General features: G+C 43.5%; 1 protein-coding gene across 3 annotated transcripts in view; it reads left to right on the top strand.

Moving 5' to 3' along the window:
• SOL1 (carboxypeptidase D) overlaps positions 1-18,684 on the top strand; it is a 49,711-nt gene extending 31,027 nt beyond the window's left edge. For all 3 annotated transcript variants that reach the window (XM_086823845.1, XM_086823843.1, XM_086823844.1), the window contains exons 12-15: positions 8,981-9,043; positions 9,124-9,207; positions 17,831-17,894; positions 18,002-18,684. In XM_086823845.1, the coding sequence (XP_086679971.1) occupies positions 8,981-9,043; positions 9,124-9,207; positions 17,831-17,894; positions 18,002-18,480 (690 nt within the window). In that variant the 3' untranslated portion in view covers positions 18,481-18,684. The remainder of the gene's footprint in view (positions 1-8,980; positions 9,044-9,123; positions 9,208-17,830; positions 17,895-18,001) is intronic.
• Positions 18,685-19,276: the final 592 nt, after the last annotated feature.

Here is a 19,276-nt window from a genome sequence, read left to right as displayed (position 1 = left end):
AATTGGATAGGTTCTGGAGTCCCCTCACACTGCCACCTAAGTGGTAGTTAGCCCAGCCTTGCTGTTGGCACTTGGTTGGCCATCGGAGGATGGCCAGTGCAGTGTGCATGTTGCATCGACACTTTTTGGGACTGTCCGAAAGCGCAACAGGTTTGCAGAGGATTCTTCGCCTCTACATGACGGCGATGGGGTCTGCACCGAGTATTATCACCTAGGGGGCGCTAGCCTGGGCAACAGAAGCCTCTTCTACGAGGAGGCAGCAGGAGGGCAGGCTCTTTGACTATCCTATTGCAGAATAGATGCAGTTCCTATATTGTTAAAGACCTGGCCCGTTGCAGAGCAAGGCCATCGAGGGCGTTTCCCCCTCCTCTCCCCTCCCCCCCCCAAGCTGTTGAGTCCATTCATTCTATTTGGACTGGTATCATTCACGGCCAGTGGGGGAAGAAGCTTCAGGGAGGTTCGGATCATCCCATGCTTAGGCAGCAAGAGGTTTTCTGCACACTTGGCGCCAGGCCCTTTTCTCTTTGATCGGGATGGCGAGATCACTTGGCATTATAGGCCTCCTGTTCCCCCCCTCCCCCATTTGTACGAGGTAGTTCTCCTCCGAGAGCTGCCAGCCATGGAGAGAACACCCTCCCCAGCTATTATCTTCATCTCTTTTGAGGGCTCTGAGCATGTACACGAGCATGCACATGTAGCCTTTGAATGTTTGATTTTCAACTAAATTTAGGGTTTTCACATTTTTATGCTAGTTCTTGACAACCTGCTAATTGCTGATAGGATTATAGGACAACATATCTGAGAGTGATCATGATTGATGTTTTAAGATGGTAGGGGTGTGTGTGAGAGAGAAAGAAAGAAAGAAAGTTATATTAACGTCTACACAAGGCCAAAATGACCTATGAGACCAAAAGATTATTACATCATGTCCATGGAATACATCATCATGAGTACTACAAATAAAAGAAAGGAATAAGAGCTGAAATGCCAAAGCTGATCCAAACATCAAATTTTTCCATTAGGTGTGTGCTGGCACAACCAGGGAAACACAAGTCACACTACCCTATTTGTTTTGCCTTAAGAAGGCCTTGGCAAGTGCACCTACACTAGGACATAATCTTCCATGTGCATATTGAAACATCAAAATTTTCCATTGGGTGTGTGCCGGCACAACCAGGGAAACACAAGTTGCACCACCCTATTTGTTTTGCCAGTAGGTAACTCAATGAAGCCAAGATGAATTACATAACCACAAATAGAGAAGGGTTAGCCATGGTTTATGTGGTCTATGGGATGACCCTGGTATCTAAAAATGCTTGGCGACTCCCTAAGTCTGGGAAACGGAGGACAAGTGGACATGGTCAGGTGGTATCCTTTCTTGCTCTCCATACATCCACAAATGGGAATCTTCCACCTTCAGTTCCTTGCATAGCTCCAAGGCATCTGCTTTGGGTGAGCTGCCCTCTGCCATACCTGTGACGCGGTCTTAGTCTTCCTCCGCCGCTTCTCTTCTTCGAGTGTCTCATGTATAATGTTCCTCCTCTTCCACTATGATGGGTGGGGTGGAGGAAGACCATTGTTGTCCACTCCTCCGCTTCCTGTTTTACTACGTCGGCCCATCTCCCCACAAGTTCTTCTTTTGTTGCTACCATACTCTCTTGAATATTTGCGTCTACACTCTTGGTAAGCTCTTCCATGTTTGTGAGTTCTAACTTCTCCCTCCTCCTTAATAGCGCCTTGGCATTCTTTGAGCTCGTATGTGAGACATTCCACTTGCTCTTTCAGTCATCTCACCTCACTGGAGAGCTTCTCAACCTGTAAGGTGTGGGTTTCCTTCATTTCCTCCAATGCTCTCATAGGAGTCCTCTTGGATCCCCATTATGTCCTAGATTGCCTGAAGGCCATCTTTGAGTAGTGAGTCCAGAACTGGTTTCTCCGTGCATGCATTCATGTGTGTTTCCATCTGACTGATAAGACTGTTCAGCTGCTGGGATAGGCCATCCCATTTCCCTGACCTTCGTGGCATTCTGTTCAACCAGATGGGCACAGTTTCAGAGCCCCATTCAGAGAGAGAGAGAGGATTATGTTGCTGCCTTTGGGACCTGAGCAAGGGCAGGTGGAGAAAAGGAGGGGCAGCGAAGAGAGAGAGAGAAAGAAAGTTATATTTACGTCGAGAGAGAGAGAGAGAGAGATTAACGTCTAAAAAAGGCTCCAAGAGTGTATGAGACCAAAAGTGATACAATGGTACCATGGATATACCGAGCCATGGAAATCAGAAAGAAAAGGTAAAATCAAAAAACATCTAACACTTGCGAGAGAGAGAGAGAGAGAGATTTTATTAGCATCTACAAAAGACCCAGTGGGTCTATGAGAGCAACATGTGTTGCAATTTGCAACAATTCCATGTGTAGATTGTAAACACGGAAACCAAAAGTATGGAAAATGAAATGAAAAGAAGACCCGCGTACTACGCGGACCTCCCTTGTACATGTGGCACTGAAAATTATGGAGCAAGATGGCCAGAGTTACTGGGATGTCCTCATCCAATGATAATACCATCCTGCTCCATAAGCGAGCATAGAGCTGCGATGGTGCCCCCTGCCTGTGGAGTGGCCTCTCCATGGCAGAGGAGGAGTTGTTTTAATGTGGATCATATATAATCCATAGGACAGCACCGAAGTGGGGGGATGGGACTTGAAGCCATCTCTCTCGATACACACATACATGTGTGGTTTATGCGAGCGTGTGTCTGTATATACTCACATACAGACATACATGTGTGTATATGAACATACATATACATACATGTGTGTGTATGTGTGTGGTAGGTTGTGTGTGTGGTGTGTGTGTGTGTGTGTGTGTACAGCGACAGTGTGTGGAGAGAGTTGGGGAGGCCGCCAAAGACCTGCTCGCCTGCTGTCGACTTGCTCGCCTGCTCCCTCGACCTGCTCGCCTGCTCGTGTGAGAGCACGTGTGGTGAGGTGCTTGTCCTAGGACTGTATCGGCCCTGTAGCCTATACTGTGTCAGCCTTGCAGTAATCTACGCGACCTTCTGAGGCTACCCAGATGCTCTTTTTTCTCATCGCCAATCTGCTCTTCTTCATCTCTTCCACGACCTGTGCGCGTGTATAGGAGTGTGTGTGTGTGTGCGTGTGTGCTATGCCTCGCTACAGGTCTATTTTTTCCCTTCTGTATGTCGCTTGAGGTCTCTGTTTTTCCTCTCCTTGTAAGATTGCATTCCAATAGTGCTGTCCCCCCTTTTTTTCCTGATCTGTGTCTTCCTGCTGAATCGAATAGTCCCGATGGCAGAATCAAGCAAGTATTATGTCAAGAGAGCTCTTTCTCCTGAACCTAAAAGACAATCAAGGGAATCTCTGCCCTCCATAGCTCCTTCATCTGAAGATGCTTCCTATGTGTTTGACATGTTGAATGAGGATTTTCAACAAAGTAGAAGAGAATGGATACTACCTGCTCCGGAACTCACTTACAAGATGAAGTTGCCTTCTCTTGTGCATCCTCTGAAGAAGCTCTCTCAAACTGCAGTCATCATCTTTTTTCCAGGTAAAATACCCTCGGCTAATGATGTGGGACAATGGGTGAATTCTCTCCTGGGTGGATGCTATGTAGAAGGAGTCTATTTTGCCTCCAGAGGATTTTATGAAGTTCATCTCTTGGATGCATTGACAAAACAAAAGATGCTGGAAATGTCCCCTTTATTTTTTGGTCGTCAAATGGTGCACGTCATGCCCTGGTCTCCTAATAAGGATTATCAGAATCTCATCAAACATCACTGCCCTGTATGGGTTGAAGTCGTTGATTTCCCAGATTACATGAGAACAGAGCTTCCAGGCTTAGCGATGACATTGGGACAAGTGATTTGTCCCCCTCGTCCCACAGGTAACAAAAATCGTTTTTGCATTTTATGGGATACTGATAGACCAACCCCCTCTTCTATTGCAGTTGAGATTGAGGGTGTTAATTTGGGAAAGAAATATTTCACTTTGAAATGGGGCATTTTTGCTGGAGCTTGTTTCTCTTGTCACAAGTTCGGGCATCTAGCTTCGGAGTGTCCCTCAATCCTTCATCCGCCTCCTCCAGCTGCCATTCCTCCGCCATCTAATAAAGGAGGTCAAAAGACTTATGTGGAAAAGATTGAAGCTAAAGGAGCAAAGCCTTCACTTCCTACAGGGAACCAAGCCAATTTAGCCCAAAATAAGGATAAAGGAAAAAGCAAGCTAGTGGAAAATAATTCATCTTCTCACGAGGGTTGGCAGAATGCAAAGAAGACGGTGCCTCTCAAACAAAGACCTCTCCAATCTCGTAATTGGGATGCTTCTGCTCCATCTCCTGGTCAACCTTCTACCTCTTTTGACAGCCCCATCTCAAAAGCATGGGTCAATGCAGTTAAGAAGGGTATTCCACTTTGTGAAGAAGATGATTTAGTCAGGGAATTGGATTTTGAGGGTCAGCAAGACCCTGTGGCAATGGCAGAGGCTTGATGCCTCCCTTTCTCTTTGAGGACTGCTCATCTGTTGTACATATTTTCATGCGTACTTCTCTTAAATGTTTTTCTTATAATATACAGGGCCTCTGCAATCAGCACAAATGGAGACTCCTATAGCATTATATAAACAATACTCATCCTGATGTTGTGTGTCTGCAAGAGCATAATCAGCATTCTTTTGCTGGCCAGCATGGGTTCTTTTCAGGCTATGATATATTTTATGCAGGATCTGGACAATTCTCTGGGCTGTGCATTTTAGCCAGACATGATCTGCAGCCCTGTGTAGCATTTAATGATCCTTATGGCCGATGGATGATTATCCAATGCATGATCAATGGAGAGATTTTTGAAATAGACTCCTTGTATGCTTCTCAAATTTCAGCTTCCAGAGCTCAAATGTGGGACTCCATTAACCAATATCCTTGGTCTTCAAATGCTCTACTTTGTGGTGATTTTAATAATTCCCCTCACTGGAAGGACAATACCACACATAAATCCCATATGATTCCCTCTGAAATCCAGCGATGGGAACATATGACTTCTTCTCTTCATACTGCAGATTTATGGACAGCAACTCACCCTTCGGTTTTGGGATTCACATATCATCATAATGCTTTTACAGAATATTGGGCCAGGCTTGATAGATGGTATCTTATTCATGCTCAGCAATATGATGATTATACATGTCAAATGTGGACTGATTATTCTCAACAACTATCTGATCATACTCCACTTTGGCTCAACCTTTCTTTTGGTATGCCTCTGGACGACATTCAGCTCTCTTTAGTCAGACACTTGCAGGTTAATCAATTATATCTTTCTCATGAAAAATTCCAGCAAATGATCAGATTGGCTTGTAAGCCATTGTTAGCTCATGCTCAGGAGGATCTGGATTTTGCTTGGAACTCCTTTGTACATCGTATTCAAAATGTCATTAAGGAATATGGAAGATGGTACATGGCAGAAACCAGACAGCATATCCAGTGGGCAAAATCATACAAGCAGTCCTTGGTACAGATTAGCCATCAAAGGTCTCTTTCTGCTTCTGAACAGAATTCATTGTCTTGTGCTTCTTTCATAATTGATGCTAATGATAAACGCAAGCTTTCCAAATGGCAGACAAGGGCTAGAGTTAAACCTATGCTGGATAAGGGCTGCTCCTCGAAATCTTTCTTTCGAAATTTACACACGTACAGACAAAGTCAATCTATCATGAGAGTCAGGAAATCGGATGGTCTTTGGACCCAGACTTTATCTCAGTTAGAAAAACAATGTCTGGATCATTTTCGGCTTCTTTTTTCTCTACCATCTTCTTCTACATCTCAGGCTGCATTGGCTCGGAGCAGATTTATTGAGCTTGTTTCTCCTATTGTTTCTTTGCAAAAAGCTTCAATGCTGGAAATGTCCTTTTCAGATACAGAATTGGATGAAGCCCTCAAGCATTTGGGTAAACATAAATCCCCAGGTTGGGATGGTTTGACAGTTGAATTTTTTGTAGCCTTCTGGGTTGAATTGAAGGGTCCAATCTTGAAGCTCGTTAATGTAGCCTGGCAGCATCAACATCTTCCCTCAGCTTGGAAGCATGGTCTGGTTAAGCTTCTGCCCAAAAAACCTCTGTGTGAAACAATGGATGACTGGAGGCCTATCACTTTGATGCCTGTTATATATAAACTTATTGCTAAAATGCTGGTACACCGGATAAAGGATATCCTTCATGATGGACTTCATCCCAGGCAATATGGTTTTGTTCCAAGAAGGCATATACATGATAATATCTCCAATACTCTCATTGCAATGGAATATGCAAAATACTCTGCTCAAGATGTCTTGGTCATGCAGGTGGATGTGGCAAAGGCATTTGATACGGTGCAGTGGGATTATGTTTCTCAAATCATGTCTAAACTTGGTTTTGGGCCAAAGCTAGTTAATGTCATATACTGGCTTTACTCAGATTCCACTGCTCAATGCTTTATAGGGAAACATTTGTCAGAGTCTTGGACTCTAGAACGATCAGTTCGACAGGGATGCCCTCTCAGTGCTCTGTTCTATGCTATTGCTTCGCATCCTTTACTTCTTTACATGGATCATCTGGTTGATACTAGACAGTTAGAGGGGCTTCAGATTTCTGGTTCACGGCCTTTCATTGCACAGGCTTATGCAGATGATTCATTCTTCATGCCAAAGAACAGTCCTTTGGAGCTTCGTCTATTGATGGATACTCTTTCAGATTTTGGGTTGGTAGCTGGTTTAAAAATTAATTTTCAGAAATCAAAACTCTTACCTCTCAAGCATTGTGATTGGCATGCTATCCTGTGGCCCGGCCAGATTATTTATCCGGAAAGCATAGTAAGACACTTGGGCTATCCCATTGGCTGGAAAATCAGAAATAAGAAACAAATATCTTGGGTGCTAAACAAAATTAAGGACAAATTAGAATATTGGAAGATCTCCACTTGGCCATTACATGTACGGCTTCGAATTGTTCAGTCCATTGTTCTGGCTTATGTCCAATTCTACCTTCCTCTATTACATTGGTCATCTCGAGATCTTTCTTCTTTTATGTCTCAAGCCATGGAGATTTTTTGGAAAACTAAGCTTCATAAAAAAGCTTTAAGGTTGCTCAAAATGGACCTGCTTTGCTCGCCAAAAATGCATGGTGGTTTGAATATTATAAACATCAAATTTCATGTGCTGGCAAGAAAGATCACTATGCTCAAAACCTTTTTTCAACAAGAACAGCCTTGGTCTATCATGTTGGCAATTCTGTGTGGTCGGATGCGCACAAATGCTTATGGTCGCTGGTTGGTTGATCCATCGGAAGTAGTGCTTGGCAAATTTCAAGGTAAAATCCCTGGTTGTCCATTTTCTACTTCCTTGATTCAGGATTGGAAGAAAGTGCTCTCCCGCATCAAATGGTCTCCCCATCCTGCTTCTATAGCTTCCTCGCTTCGAATGGAAAGCATACATTGGAGTGCTGTTTTTTACTCTCCCCTTGCTGTACAACAACCAATCAGAGCTTACAATCTTATGAAATTGGGCATCCGGTTCATTGATGACGTAGTGGATACTACAGGGCAAATTCTTTCTTTTCCGGCAGCTTGCCAACAATACAATCTTGGGATGCATCATAGATCTATATGGAAAGCTATTGCAGATCTCTTACACCCTTTCATTCCGATTCCAACATTGGATGTAAGAGACAGACTTCAAGATTGGCATCTTCAGTCTTCAGGCTCAAGATTATCCTCTCAATCTTTGCATCTATTGACTTCTATACAGGCTTATCGATTGATATTACCTCCTCCATGGATTGCTCAGCATGCTAATTCTCTTTGGCATCTGGATAAGTCTTTAGCTTGGTGGAAAGCAAAACTGACATTGATATGGAAGTTGAAAATGCCATTGAAACAGAGACTCTTTCTCTGGAGATGCATTGTCGGTATTTTTCCAGTGGGAGTGAAATTGGCTCAAAGAAGGATTGCCTCTCCTATTTGTCCAAGATGTCATCATACTACTGAGAGTGTTCCGCATTTATTGTGGTCTTGTTCATATTCCAGAATCCTTCTGGACAAGATCTCCTATTTTTTATCTCTCAGATTTCCAGCACACAGGTTCTACAAGTTTTTCTGGATGTTTGGCACCTTATCAGCTTCTTTGTCACAGTATTCTCTTTTCTTCCATTGGATCAGATACTGGGCCTTATGGACCCTCTGGCTACAGCGAAATCATACATATCTGAATTCACCCCTTCAGCACCCTTATGAGTTCTTCCGAGCCTCGTTGCGGCAGTCCTTATATGATGCCGTGCATGAGGGAGATTTGGATGTTTCTTGTATTCAGCTTTTCTTTTATTGTTTCTGATGGATAGGGCATAGGCTCTTTTCTTGAGCACTGCCTTGCTCTTGCATAGAACTTCTTTACTGCTGTTTTTTAAGTTCTAGGGTTTAGACATCCTCCTGATGCCAAACCCTTTTGTACATTCATGATATAATGCATTTTCAACTAGTTTTACCAAAAAAAAAAAAGTGTGTGTGTGTGCACACACATACGTAAATATTCATGTGTAGATACATTCGTGTGTGTGTGTGTGTGTGTGTGTGTGTGTGTGCATACGTAAATATTCATGTGTAGATACATTCATGTGTGTGTGTGTGTGTGTGTGTACACACACACACACACACACACACGTGAATATTCGTGTGTAGATATACATAGACACACATACATATACATACATGTGTGTGTGTGTGTGTTTGTGTCACACACACACACACACACGTAAATATTGATGTATGTTCATATACATAGGTGTGGGGGTTGAAGTCCAAAAAACCCAACTCTCCCCCCCTTCTTTTCCCCCTTTTTGGCAGTGTAGCTTATTTTTTGCACCAATGTAACATTTTTTGCATCATAAGTATACTTTATCGGGTATATTCTTAAAGAGGGAGATCTAATCCACATTTTTCTTCCTTGAAGCTAGAAGACATCTGGGAGAAAAATCGCCTAAGCATGCTACTACTCGTTGCAAGCCTTGTCAAGGTGAAAAATCAATGATTGGATTTGATTAATTGTTGCTTGGTATCTTCTTTTTCATGACTGATTATGGCTGTTATCTACAGTGTGGTGTTCATGGAAGAGTTGTATCGTCTTCAAATGGCCAGTCTCTTCCTGCGAGCATTTCTGTGAAGGGCATTAATTTAACTGTGAGTTCATTAGACATTTACTTATTAATCGTCTATTAATAAAACTTATAAAGATGGGTACACACACATATAGTATAACTTACATGATAGACTGCATGTATGTCAAATAAAGAGAGTTTATGAGGAGGTGGCATCAACCATATTAGAAGGGCACTGGTGGTGTCCTGTTGGCGCTCCTTGTTGGTTATAATCGTAGATGTACTGGGTGTATTGTGGACAGTGGCTTATGAAACAGGCATGCCAGTGATTAGGGTTACAAACCTTACCATACATGCTGTACGAAGATCTCTCAACCAGCTTTAGTGTGCAAAACTCACTTTAGACCTTGGTGGAGGAGCTGGCAAGCTCTCCTTCTAGATGGCTCCTCACCTCCAAGCTTGAGGCTAGATTAGCACTAGGACCCCTAGTTCATGTGTAAAGCATACGTAGGAGCATACTTAGGCATGGCTTGATCCAAGTCTTAGGCATCTGCTTATGGGAACCCCCATTAATAGGGCCGTCTCATTTATAACGTCTGTAAGGACCACATACTTGGAAACCTTATTAGGGTTAGAATAATGCGCATCAATGACTGCAATAGATTGTGGCTAGCAACTCTGCTCCGAGCCATATGTAAGAAAACACAATAGTGGAAGCAGAATCTTCACAATACAAAGCATTGAATTGTAGAAAGAAGTAAAAAAGCAAGTGTACATGATGTATATAACATGGCACAGGTAATTTGTAAGCCCTATGCCTTAACAAAACATCTTTTATTACCAAGAAGTTGTTAGAAAGGGGTTTGATTAGGTCCAAGCCATTTGGAACTTGCAATACACAAAGCTTGCATCAGTGGAGTGGTAGAGTCAACCTTCCACGTATACATATGTCACATCCAAGGGGAAAAACCACATGGGAAAAAGTGCCCTTGGTTAGGTCTTATTCACATGTAGCACTACCGTAAGTGTGCATTTGCCTTCAAATCCCTCCTGTAGTGTAAGTGTGAACCTGTACAAGGTAGCAAGATCACTCTTAGTATGAGAGCAAGCCTAAAGCTTTTCAGAAAGCTTCAAACTTCTCTGTAGGCAAAGCCTTTGTAAATAGATCCGCAACATTATTTTGTGTAGGGCAGGAAGATAAACTGATCTCCCTTGCATGTAATCTCTCTTTGACATAATGATAACGGATCTCAATGTGCTTGGTACCTCCCATAAAATATGGGATTTCGTGCCACTGCCATAGCACTCTGGCTATCAATGAGAATAGTAATTGGTGTTTGTTGACACTCACGAAAATCAACCAATAAATCTCCTCAGCCATACACAATCTACCGTAGCAGTGAATGCTGCCTTGCTTTTAGCCTTGCAGGTGGATGTGGCAATGGTGGGTTGCTTTTTTCTCAACCAAGATATGCATGAACTGCCAAGAAAAAAACAATTCCCACTGGTGGATTGCCTAGTATCATAATCACCAGCCCAATCTGAATCACTGTATGCATGAAGCTGCAAGTTGTCCCCCCCGAGATAGAACAAACCAAGATCCAGAGGATCCTGTAGATAACGGAAAATGCGTTTCAAAGCTTGCCAATGCTTTGTGCTTGGGCTATGCATGCATTTGCTTAACAGAGACACCCCAAAAGCTATGTCAGGCCTCGTGTTACACAAGTGAATGAGGCATCCCACTGCCTGGCTATAAATGCTGGCTTCAAAAGGTTCACCAATGTCGTGCATGCTGAGCCGTAAACCTGGTTCTACTGGAGTAGAAAGCGGCATGTGAAACCTTTTCAGCAAACTCTTTATGTACTTAGTTTGTTGCCATCATCTCTGTGCATAAACTGAATGCCAAGATAATAATGTAAAGGCCCCAAATCTGACATGTCAAATTCAGCTTTCAAATCAGCTTTGAAATCTGAAATTTCTTCTTCACAAGTCCTTGGTATGAGCATGTCATCCACATACAAGATGACACTGAGAATATTGGCACCAGTTTTCTTCACATACAAGGTGCTTTCAGCTGGACTATTCACATAACCTTGGCTGGTCAAATGAGCATGTATCTTATCATACCAAGCTCTTGGAGGTTGCTTCAAACCATTCAATGCTTTGTGTAACCTGTATACTTTTTGTTCCTCACCAGGAACTTCAAAACCAATGGGCTGATTCACATATACTTTCTCTTGTAAATCCCCATTTAAGAATGCAATCTTGATGTCTAGTTGACGCACTTTCCATCCTTTATGTGCAGCCATCGCAATCATTCATTGAACAGATTGTAGTCATCTTGGAAGTAGAAGCAAAAGTCTCCTCATAATCTCTTCCCTTTTTCTCAGAATAGCCTTTAGCCACAAGTCTTGCCTTGTATCTGTTAATGGGGATTATGGAGACGATATCCCTTGCTCTCATTATTGTAGCCTACAACGATGCATTTGATTGCTTTATCATCTAGCTTTGTTCTTAGTTGCTGTGACACATGAGCATATGCCCAACACCCATATAATCCGCTTTTGGCTTTTTGTTGTACCAAGCCTCAATGGTGTTATGGTCTTCATAGCTTTTGTTGGGCAACTGGGTTGCACACGATGGATTCCATCAAAGTATGAGGCACTTCTTTGCTTTCACCATACATCTTACCATCTCCATAAGAGACATGTTCTTTCTCTTAGCTACACCATTTTGTTGTGGTGTATAAGGCATAGTGCAATAATGTTTGATTCCCTTCTCAAGCAAATAATCCTTAAACGCATTAGACATGTATTCTCTTCCTCTATTTGAGCGAAGTGTCTGTATCTTACCTGCAGACATATTTTCAGCCATTGCCACAAACAAGGACAAAATTAGAGACTTTTTTATCCCAAGGGCTATCTTAGAGGGGTCTTTGATATCGTCGGGCTATTTAGCGTGTTCTAGAGACAAATTCGCCAAAGCATGTAAACACATTTTCTTTTGCTTTCAATCAAACCTTGAGTTGTCATCAATGAATGTAACAAAGTAAAGAAGTTCCACGTTATTTTCCTCTCTAGTAGCTACATCCTTGGGAAATGGTTTGCGATGCATCTTTCCCAAAATACACCCCTCACATACATGTTATGTTGGAGACTAAAGAGGCGGCATATTATCAACCATATGGTGCTTCTGCAAAAGCATCAAACTCCCAAAGTTTACATGTCCAAAACGAGCATGCTGCTCTGATACTAATGTGACATGGGTGCTTGCGGAAGCGTATTTATGAATTTATTGATTGCGATTAGTGCCTAATCAGAGACTTAAACCCATGTACAAACTGCATCTTCTTCATGCTCAATACATAGTAGAGAGAGGACCTAATCTATGCTCAATGGTAGCACTGCTCCCGAGTTCTCAATGACTCAATGATAACAAGCAAGGGAAAACCTCAACCAATTGGGTGCCTTGTGTTGCAAGCAAGGCCCCATATGAGAGTGAAAAAACTAACATGATCCCATTCTCATGAATTGGCCACGTTTTCTCTCTGCAGCCCTCGAAGATCCTTGAATCTTGGCCCAAGTGGCCATGAGCGTGTGGATAATATCACACCAAATCCTACAAATGCACTGTGTATCATAAACCAAAGTGCCCTCCATGGCCTCAGTGCATCTAGCCTTCTAGATGTGTGATCAAGGTTTGGTGTTTGAATTTGCAGATAAGAAGAGTTTAGTCAAGGACCCTACAAGGGGTTATGCTATAGTCACTTCTGGAACACGATGCAATGGCTTGTGTAAGTTGGATAGCTATAACAAGTGTCCATATGATGCACATATAGTGGCTGCCCACACTCCGGCTATGCATGATGGAGAGCTATGGCAGGTTTTTGACGGCAGAAAGGCTGCAGTTTTCTCTCTCTCGTAATGGCGTGGAGAACCATCACGAAGAACCCCATCACATACATTTTAACTTAGGTTTGCATTTTTTTTTCATCAAGGCTGTGTTTCGCAAATTCTGTACTAGATAGCTCTTGTGTGTGCAAGGGGCACTCAGCCAAAGGGCAAGAAAGAGGGCCGAACGTATGAAGTAGAGGGCGGATAGAGCAAGCAAGCACGGCGGTCTGTTGGTGCTTCAAATGCAGCCAGGAGTGGAAGAAGGCGCATCAAGGGGGTCCTATGGTGGGCATGCCAGATTTGGGAGAGCATAAGGGTGGCCAGATCCAGAAAAAAATGCAGTCTATGCAGGCTGCTGGACATCACACGATAGGCGGCCAGATTTGGCAGAAACGCAGCCTATTTTGGCTGCAGGACAGCACATGGTAGGCTGCCATGTATAGGAGCAAAACGCAGCAGAAGGCACCTCATAGGGGGTGCTACAGGCTGGTTCGTGCAGCCTCCCTGGCCAAGCCAATTGGCTATGCATCGTTTTATACAGCCAGGTATATGCGGCTTCCTTGCTCGAGCCAATTGGCTACACCCACCCTTCCTCCATCGTGCAAGGCAGTCCTTGACCACAAAGGTGTGTTTGTTTTCTTTCAGTGCATCTATGGGCAGGTATCCAAAGGAGAGTGGGGAGAGTATCCAGCCATGGGAGAGTCAATTGGCAGGTTGCCGACAAGAGACCCAAGCAAGAAAGATAGCACATAGAGTGGTAAGTCCATCCATAGATGTAGCTCAATAGGAGGGAGAGCTCGAGGATGTCAGAAAGCTTTCAAGAGAGGAAGTGGTATCGATGACAAAGTCCCCAAAAAAGGAGCAGATTCTAGAGGATGAGCTTGCGTAGCAGACACTACAAGGCTTGGAGGTGATCCAGACAGATGGAGAACAACCATCCCGGAGTCCATTCCAGGTTTTGACGACAAAGAAGAGTCAGTAAGTGAACTTCAGTTTTTTCTCTCTAAATCCATTGAGGAGGATGAGGAGCGATTCCGCAATGATGTCTACCATGCTAGCTGAGCATCCAGAGGCAGAGGGGCTAGTTTTAGTGCCCTCAGTTCCCGACAAGGTTGATGTGTACGTACTGGACGTAATGTACGGTACGTATTTGTACGCTGTTCCATACAGATAAAATTTGTGTACGTAAAAATACGTACCATTGTAAAAAATAACAATCTGCATGACACGGGCCCTCATCACCCTCCTGCATGACACGGGCCCTCTTTCTGCCCCCTGTAGGCTGGCTATCCTGTGTGGAAGAATCACCCATCTCCCCCACAAGCGCATCATGAAGTGCATCTTGAGTGTGCTGGCTGCCCCTTACCTTCTTTGAACCCTTTGCTGTTGATGAATTCTCAGCAATGAGCTTGTCTCTGATATCCTGCGGCACCTGCTTGCACCCACCACAATTGCCGGTGGTGCCAATACCTGTCAAGTGTATCACGATACGAGAAATTGTGCTCGTGAGCTCGAAGTTGCAATACTTGCACTGCCATCTACGCGTGCCAGAACCAGCTTGGGTCGGCGTATTAATAACACGGATGACATTGGTGTGCTCCTGCCAGTAGGGGTTGCATGGCTTCGGCATATTGGATCTTGGAAGCTCTGTGACACAAAGAAAGAGAGAGAGAGAGAGCTTAGAGCATAGTACATACTCCAAAGGAAGAAAGAGAGAGAGAGAGAGAGAGAGGGAGAGCTTAGAGCATACTCCAAAGGAGGAAAGAGAGAGAGAGAGAGAGGGAGAGGGACCCCGGACTGGGGAGGGAGTGAGAGAGAGACGAGATTAATCATGTAGTACATTGGCCGCTCGCGGTTGAGAGAGAGAGAGAGAGAGAGAGAGAGAGAGAGAGAGAGTACAGTACGAGACAGAGATGCATCATGAGGGACCAAGGCCATGAGCGAGAGAGAGCGTGAGAATTACCTGGTTGCAATGTGCATAGTGTGTAGAGACGGAGTGAAACAGAGCACTGCAGGCGAAACAGGCGAAATTCCGAAACAAGGCCAAATTCGCACGTTGAAGGTCAAAAAGGGGTTTTTTAAAAAAACAAACGTACGGATCGATCCGTATGCGTACGGATCCGTATAGTACGATCCGTACGGTACGGATCGATCCGTACGTACGTACGGCTGCAATCTTGGTTCCCGAGGAGCCAATGGGCGGAGACATCATTGGAGACAACAGGTCCAATAGCCATGCTATTGGAGATCCATTTAGAGTTGGAGCGGTGGAGCATTAGTTGCACCCGTGCTCCAAGTTAAGCAAAAGGGGATGTCACGTGCACACTCTCCCTACTGTGACGTGGATATGCTTTTACCCATTGGCCAACTCAGAGCTCGGAGTACGGGTTGGATTTATGTGTTGCTATTGTGCTAGATCTTTGTAATATTGTCCAGGCGCTCAATGAGTAGCCCAGGGGTGGACGAGTTATTGGGTTATTATGTGAACACCCTTAGTTGGACATTATTATTAGGGTTGGTAGAGTTGGTAGCCAACTCATCAACATTTGACACTATAAATAGGAGTCTAGGCCTTAGCCATATTCATTCATTGATTAGTTAGTTATCATTGAGTCATTGAGAACTCGGGAGCAGTGCTACCATTGTGTATCTCTATTCAAGATTGTATATATTTCATGTTCATAATGCATGATAGATTAGGTAATCTCTCTCTACTGTGTATTGAGCATGAAGAAGCAGTAGTTTGTACATGGGTTTATGTCTCTAATTAGGCGCTAATTGCAAATCAATCAATTCATAAACATACCTCCTCAAGCACCCTTAGCTGAAAGGTCCTCATGGTTCCTGGATTTCCGAGGCTGAAGCTTATGGATGGCCTTAGTGACATTCTAAGTAGTGGCCTTAGGTAATCTCTCTCTCTACTGTGTATTGAGCATGAAGAAACATGAAGAGGGTGGCTGAGTGGGGTCGGGGTGGCTGAGGTAAAGCAAGACTATAGCTCCTGTTGGAGGTGTAAAGCTTTTGGGTATGATGGAATCACATGTTGGGATCAGTAATTGGGGTGGCTGACCTGCGTTCTTGGAGCTCTTTCCATGCCTTTTTACTGTTTTTGCTCAAGAGGGTGTGGCAAAGCTTAATTTGTTGCTCAAGGATGAAATCCCTTTTCTTATGACGGCTGAAGCTTTGCCATTTTTTCTTGCTTTGCTTTTTGGTGAGCTGCCTGCATGCTTTTGTTGCAAGAGGCTGAAGCGGAAAGCCCGGCACTCATTATCATACCATTGGTGTTGCGGTAGGGAGCCCGATGGTGGTTTGGCTGTGGTATGTTGGGTAGTAGGGAAGGAAATGTGAGCCGATTCATGGAGAAAAGAGGTGAGATGAGAGGTAATGGTAGTGAGTGGGGCTAAGAGGTCTCCAGGAGTGGAGGTTGGATTGATACACGACATTTAGGCTGTGGTCAAAATGAACTTCTATGTAGTGGGATATGGGTTCGTGAGGCAGGGAACCCGAGAGAGTGAAGGCCAAATAGGCATGGTCAGCACCTAAGGGGCGAGGTGGGATGGGGAACTCTGATATATGCGAGGTGACGCTTGGGCATCCCATCAAGTAGTCCACAGTGCTGTCTCTTCCCTTGTGAGGAAAACAAGTAAGTCCCTCCAACTCTGGTCACCTCTCCATCCCATTCTATAGGATGCGTCCATGAGCTGCCCCAAAATATCTGCCATATGTTGTTATTGCTCCCCCATCCTCGGATCTCCTCTTGAAGTACATGTCATCTATGTCTATGTCCTGTAAAATGGTATGATCTTGCTCAAAATTGAAAGCTGACCTGGGTACTTCCGGTCCGGGCATTAAAATCACCTAACAGGAGGATCTCCCCTTGTGTATAAAATTCCACAATGTCTTTGTATAAGGCCAAGTAGGGGACTTCCCATTGGTGGGGGAGAACTTGGATCTGTCGGGAGGGAAGTAGCATACAGCTATGACCATGACCTCTCCTCAGCCTCAGCCACATACCTAGATTCCTCATACTTTCTAACCATTGATAGTATGTTTCGGAGGGGTGGCTTGAAGAGGACAACCACCCCTCCGGAACCTCTCACCCCTCCACAGGTCCATGTCTCTCCACGATAGGCAGATTCCCATACATATCCAAACACCTCTGGTAATCCTCTCTCCAGGCTCTGGTGAGTCTCCAAGTTTCAAGAACCGTCTGGCAACTATGTGTCCCTTATGGAGGCTGCCTAAGCATGGTGTGAACTCTGCTAGTCCTGATTTTTCTGTGCAGGTGCATCATAGTGACCATCAGGCATTGGGTGTTAGAACCTAACACACCCCTTTCATATTGTGAGAGTGTAGAAGGTGGAAGACACAGCCTGCATGATGCAGATAATAGAGCACCTACTCACCAAAGGCAAAGTGCAATCAAGCTGCCCTACAGCTGTTTATGGAGGGACTAATGGCACACCGACAGTAGGTGTACAGATTCAATTGTATGGCATTTCTGGGAAGAGTTGAATTGTAGTGGACATTGACATAGCCTCAGAGAGCAGATTGACTGCGAAATATGGAGAAAAAGCAGCTGTATTGAAACCTTTTTTTTATTTAGTAATTTTGGTTCAAAAGAGCCTATATATGTGTGTGTGCGTGTTTCCAAGTGCATTTGCACTTCAATGTTTTTTCTGTACTAGTGAAATTATAGCATTTTTAAAGCGGTACTGCTTGAGTAGTGTCAACACATGCATTGCTACATAAATTAAGCTTGTTAAACCTATTGTATTGATGGTTTTGTTAGCTGATTATGGGTAACTTCAGGTGATTGCGGGTGAGAAATATGGTGACTATCACAGACTGCTGAGTCCAGGCAGTGACTATGAAGGTAACTAACGTATATAGTTTAAAAAGTGTTCCTGATTCTGTCACTGCTATGAGCACCTCAGGGTCTTAAGTAACTCTAACTCCAATGGCTGTGTTGAATCGTGACAGTAACTGCCAGCATGCCTGGGTATACAAGTCGGACAGCTAAGGTGTTTGTTCAAGAGGGGAAGGCAACACGTCTGGATTTTAACCTTGACCCTGTGGCTCTGGACCATGGAGGAGTTTTTTCATCAAACAAGACAAATGTTACAGGTTTTGATGAGGAAAGCATCTTAGAAAGAAAGCAAACACACAAGGAAGAGCGGGATCTAAATGACAAGGACCATGCATATGGAGAAGATTCTCTAACTATGAGCAGAATCCAAACGGGAAACATGAAGGAAAAGCTTTTAGAAAATGTATTCAGGAGAAAACAATTAAGGACAGCCTATGATCCGGATGTGATTGCTGAATTAGTAACTGGCCACCTCAAGGTGACCAGCATTAGTTTACTAGTTGGTGTACTACTATTATTCCTCTTCTTCTTATACAGATATAGGGGCATGCCCAAGGTCCAGAGGGCTAGCAGACAATTAACGAAAAATTAACATGAAATGGATCTGTAAATGAAGGATAATGCTATTCTTTTTGCCATATTCAAAAGATAATGATATAATGATCCTATTGAGCTCTCATCGAAGGGCTGTATTATGAAAGAACCGTGGGAAAAATTTGTATAACCCTCAATTTGGTCCCCATCAAAATCAATATTCAAGTGTTATGGGCCAATATATTTGTCATTTTTTGGGGATGTTTTAATCCAATCATTGCAAAATGGTCCGGTGCAAGAGACTAGAACATGACTTCATGTGATTTTTCGGAAGATTGCATTAACCTCCAATGGAGGTGGTAATGCTGTGAGGGACTGATCATATGATCTTAATAAGCCTAGGAGGAGTAATAATTCACATGGCCCATCACTTTCTCCTAGATCGGGTCCCATATGGATATGCAAACATTTCCTCCTGAAACGTGGCAAGATACCACAACCCTTCTGTAGGTAAATCTTAGTTGCTACACGTAAAGAAGACTACTTTGAGGTAGTGCTGGGGGGAAAAATGTTTTTTTTCTACCCTTAAAAATAAAGGCAATCCTTAAACCTAATTGGGATTTAGACCTAAAAATCTCTAAAAACCATACTAATTTTGGGATTTATAACTAGTAAATTTTGTCCCTTATAATTAAAGACAATGCCAAATTCCAATCGGGATTTTTAATTTTCAATCGAGAAAATTACACTACAAACTGGGTTATGTGAGCACTATCTTGAAGAATGTGTATACAAGTACGAGTGTGAGAAGACTACTTTGAGAAACGTGTATATGTACATCTCATCCACTTGTT

This window comes from Cibotium barometz, chromosome 30, assembly GCF_041138505.1.
Source record: "Cibotium barometz isolate CiBa-2024 chromosome 30, ASM4113850v1, whole genome shotgun sequence".
Classification (NCBI taxonomy): Eukaryota; Viridiplantae; Streptophyta; class Polypodiopsida; order Cyatheales; family Cibotiaceae; genus Cibotium; species Cibotium barometz.
The sequence above is the reverse complement of the archived record's forward strand: the minus strand, read 5'-3'. Positions and strand labels throughout refer to the sequence as shown.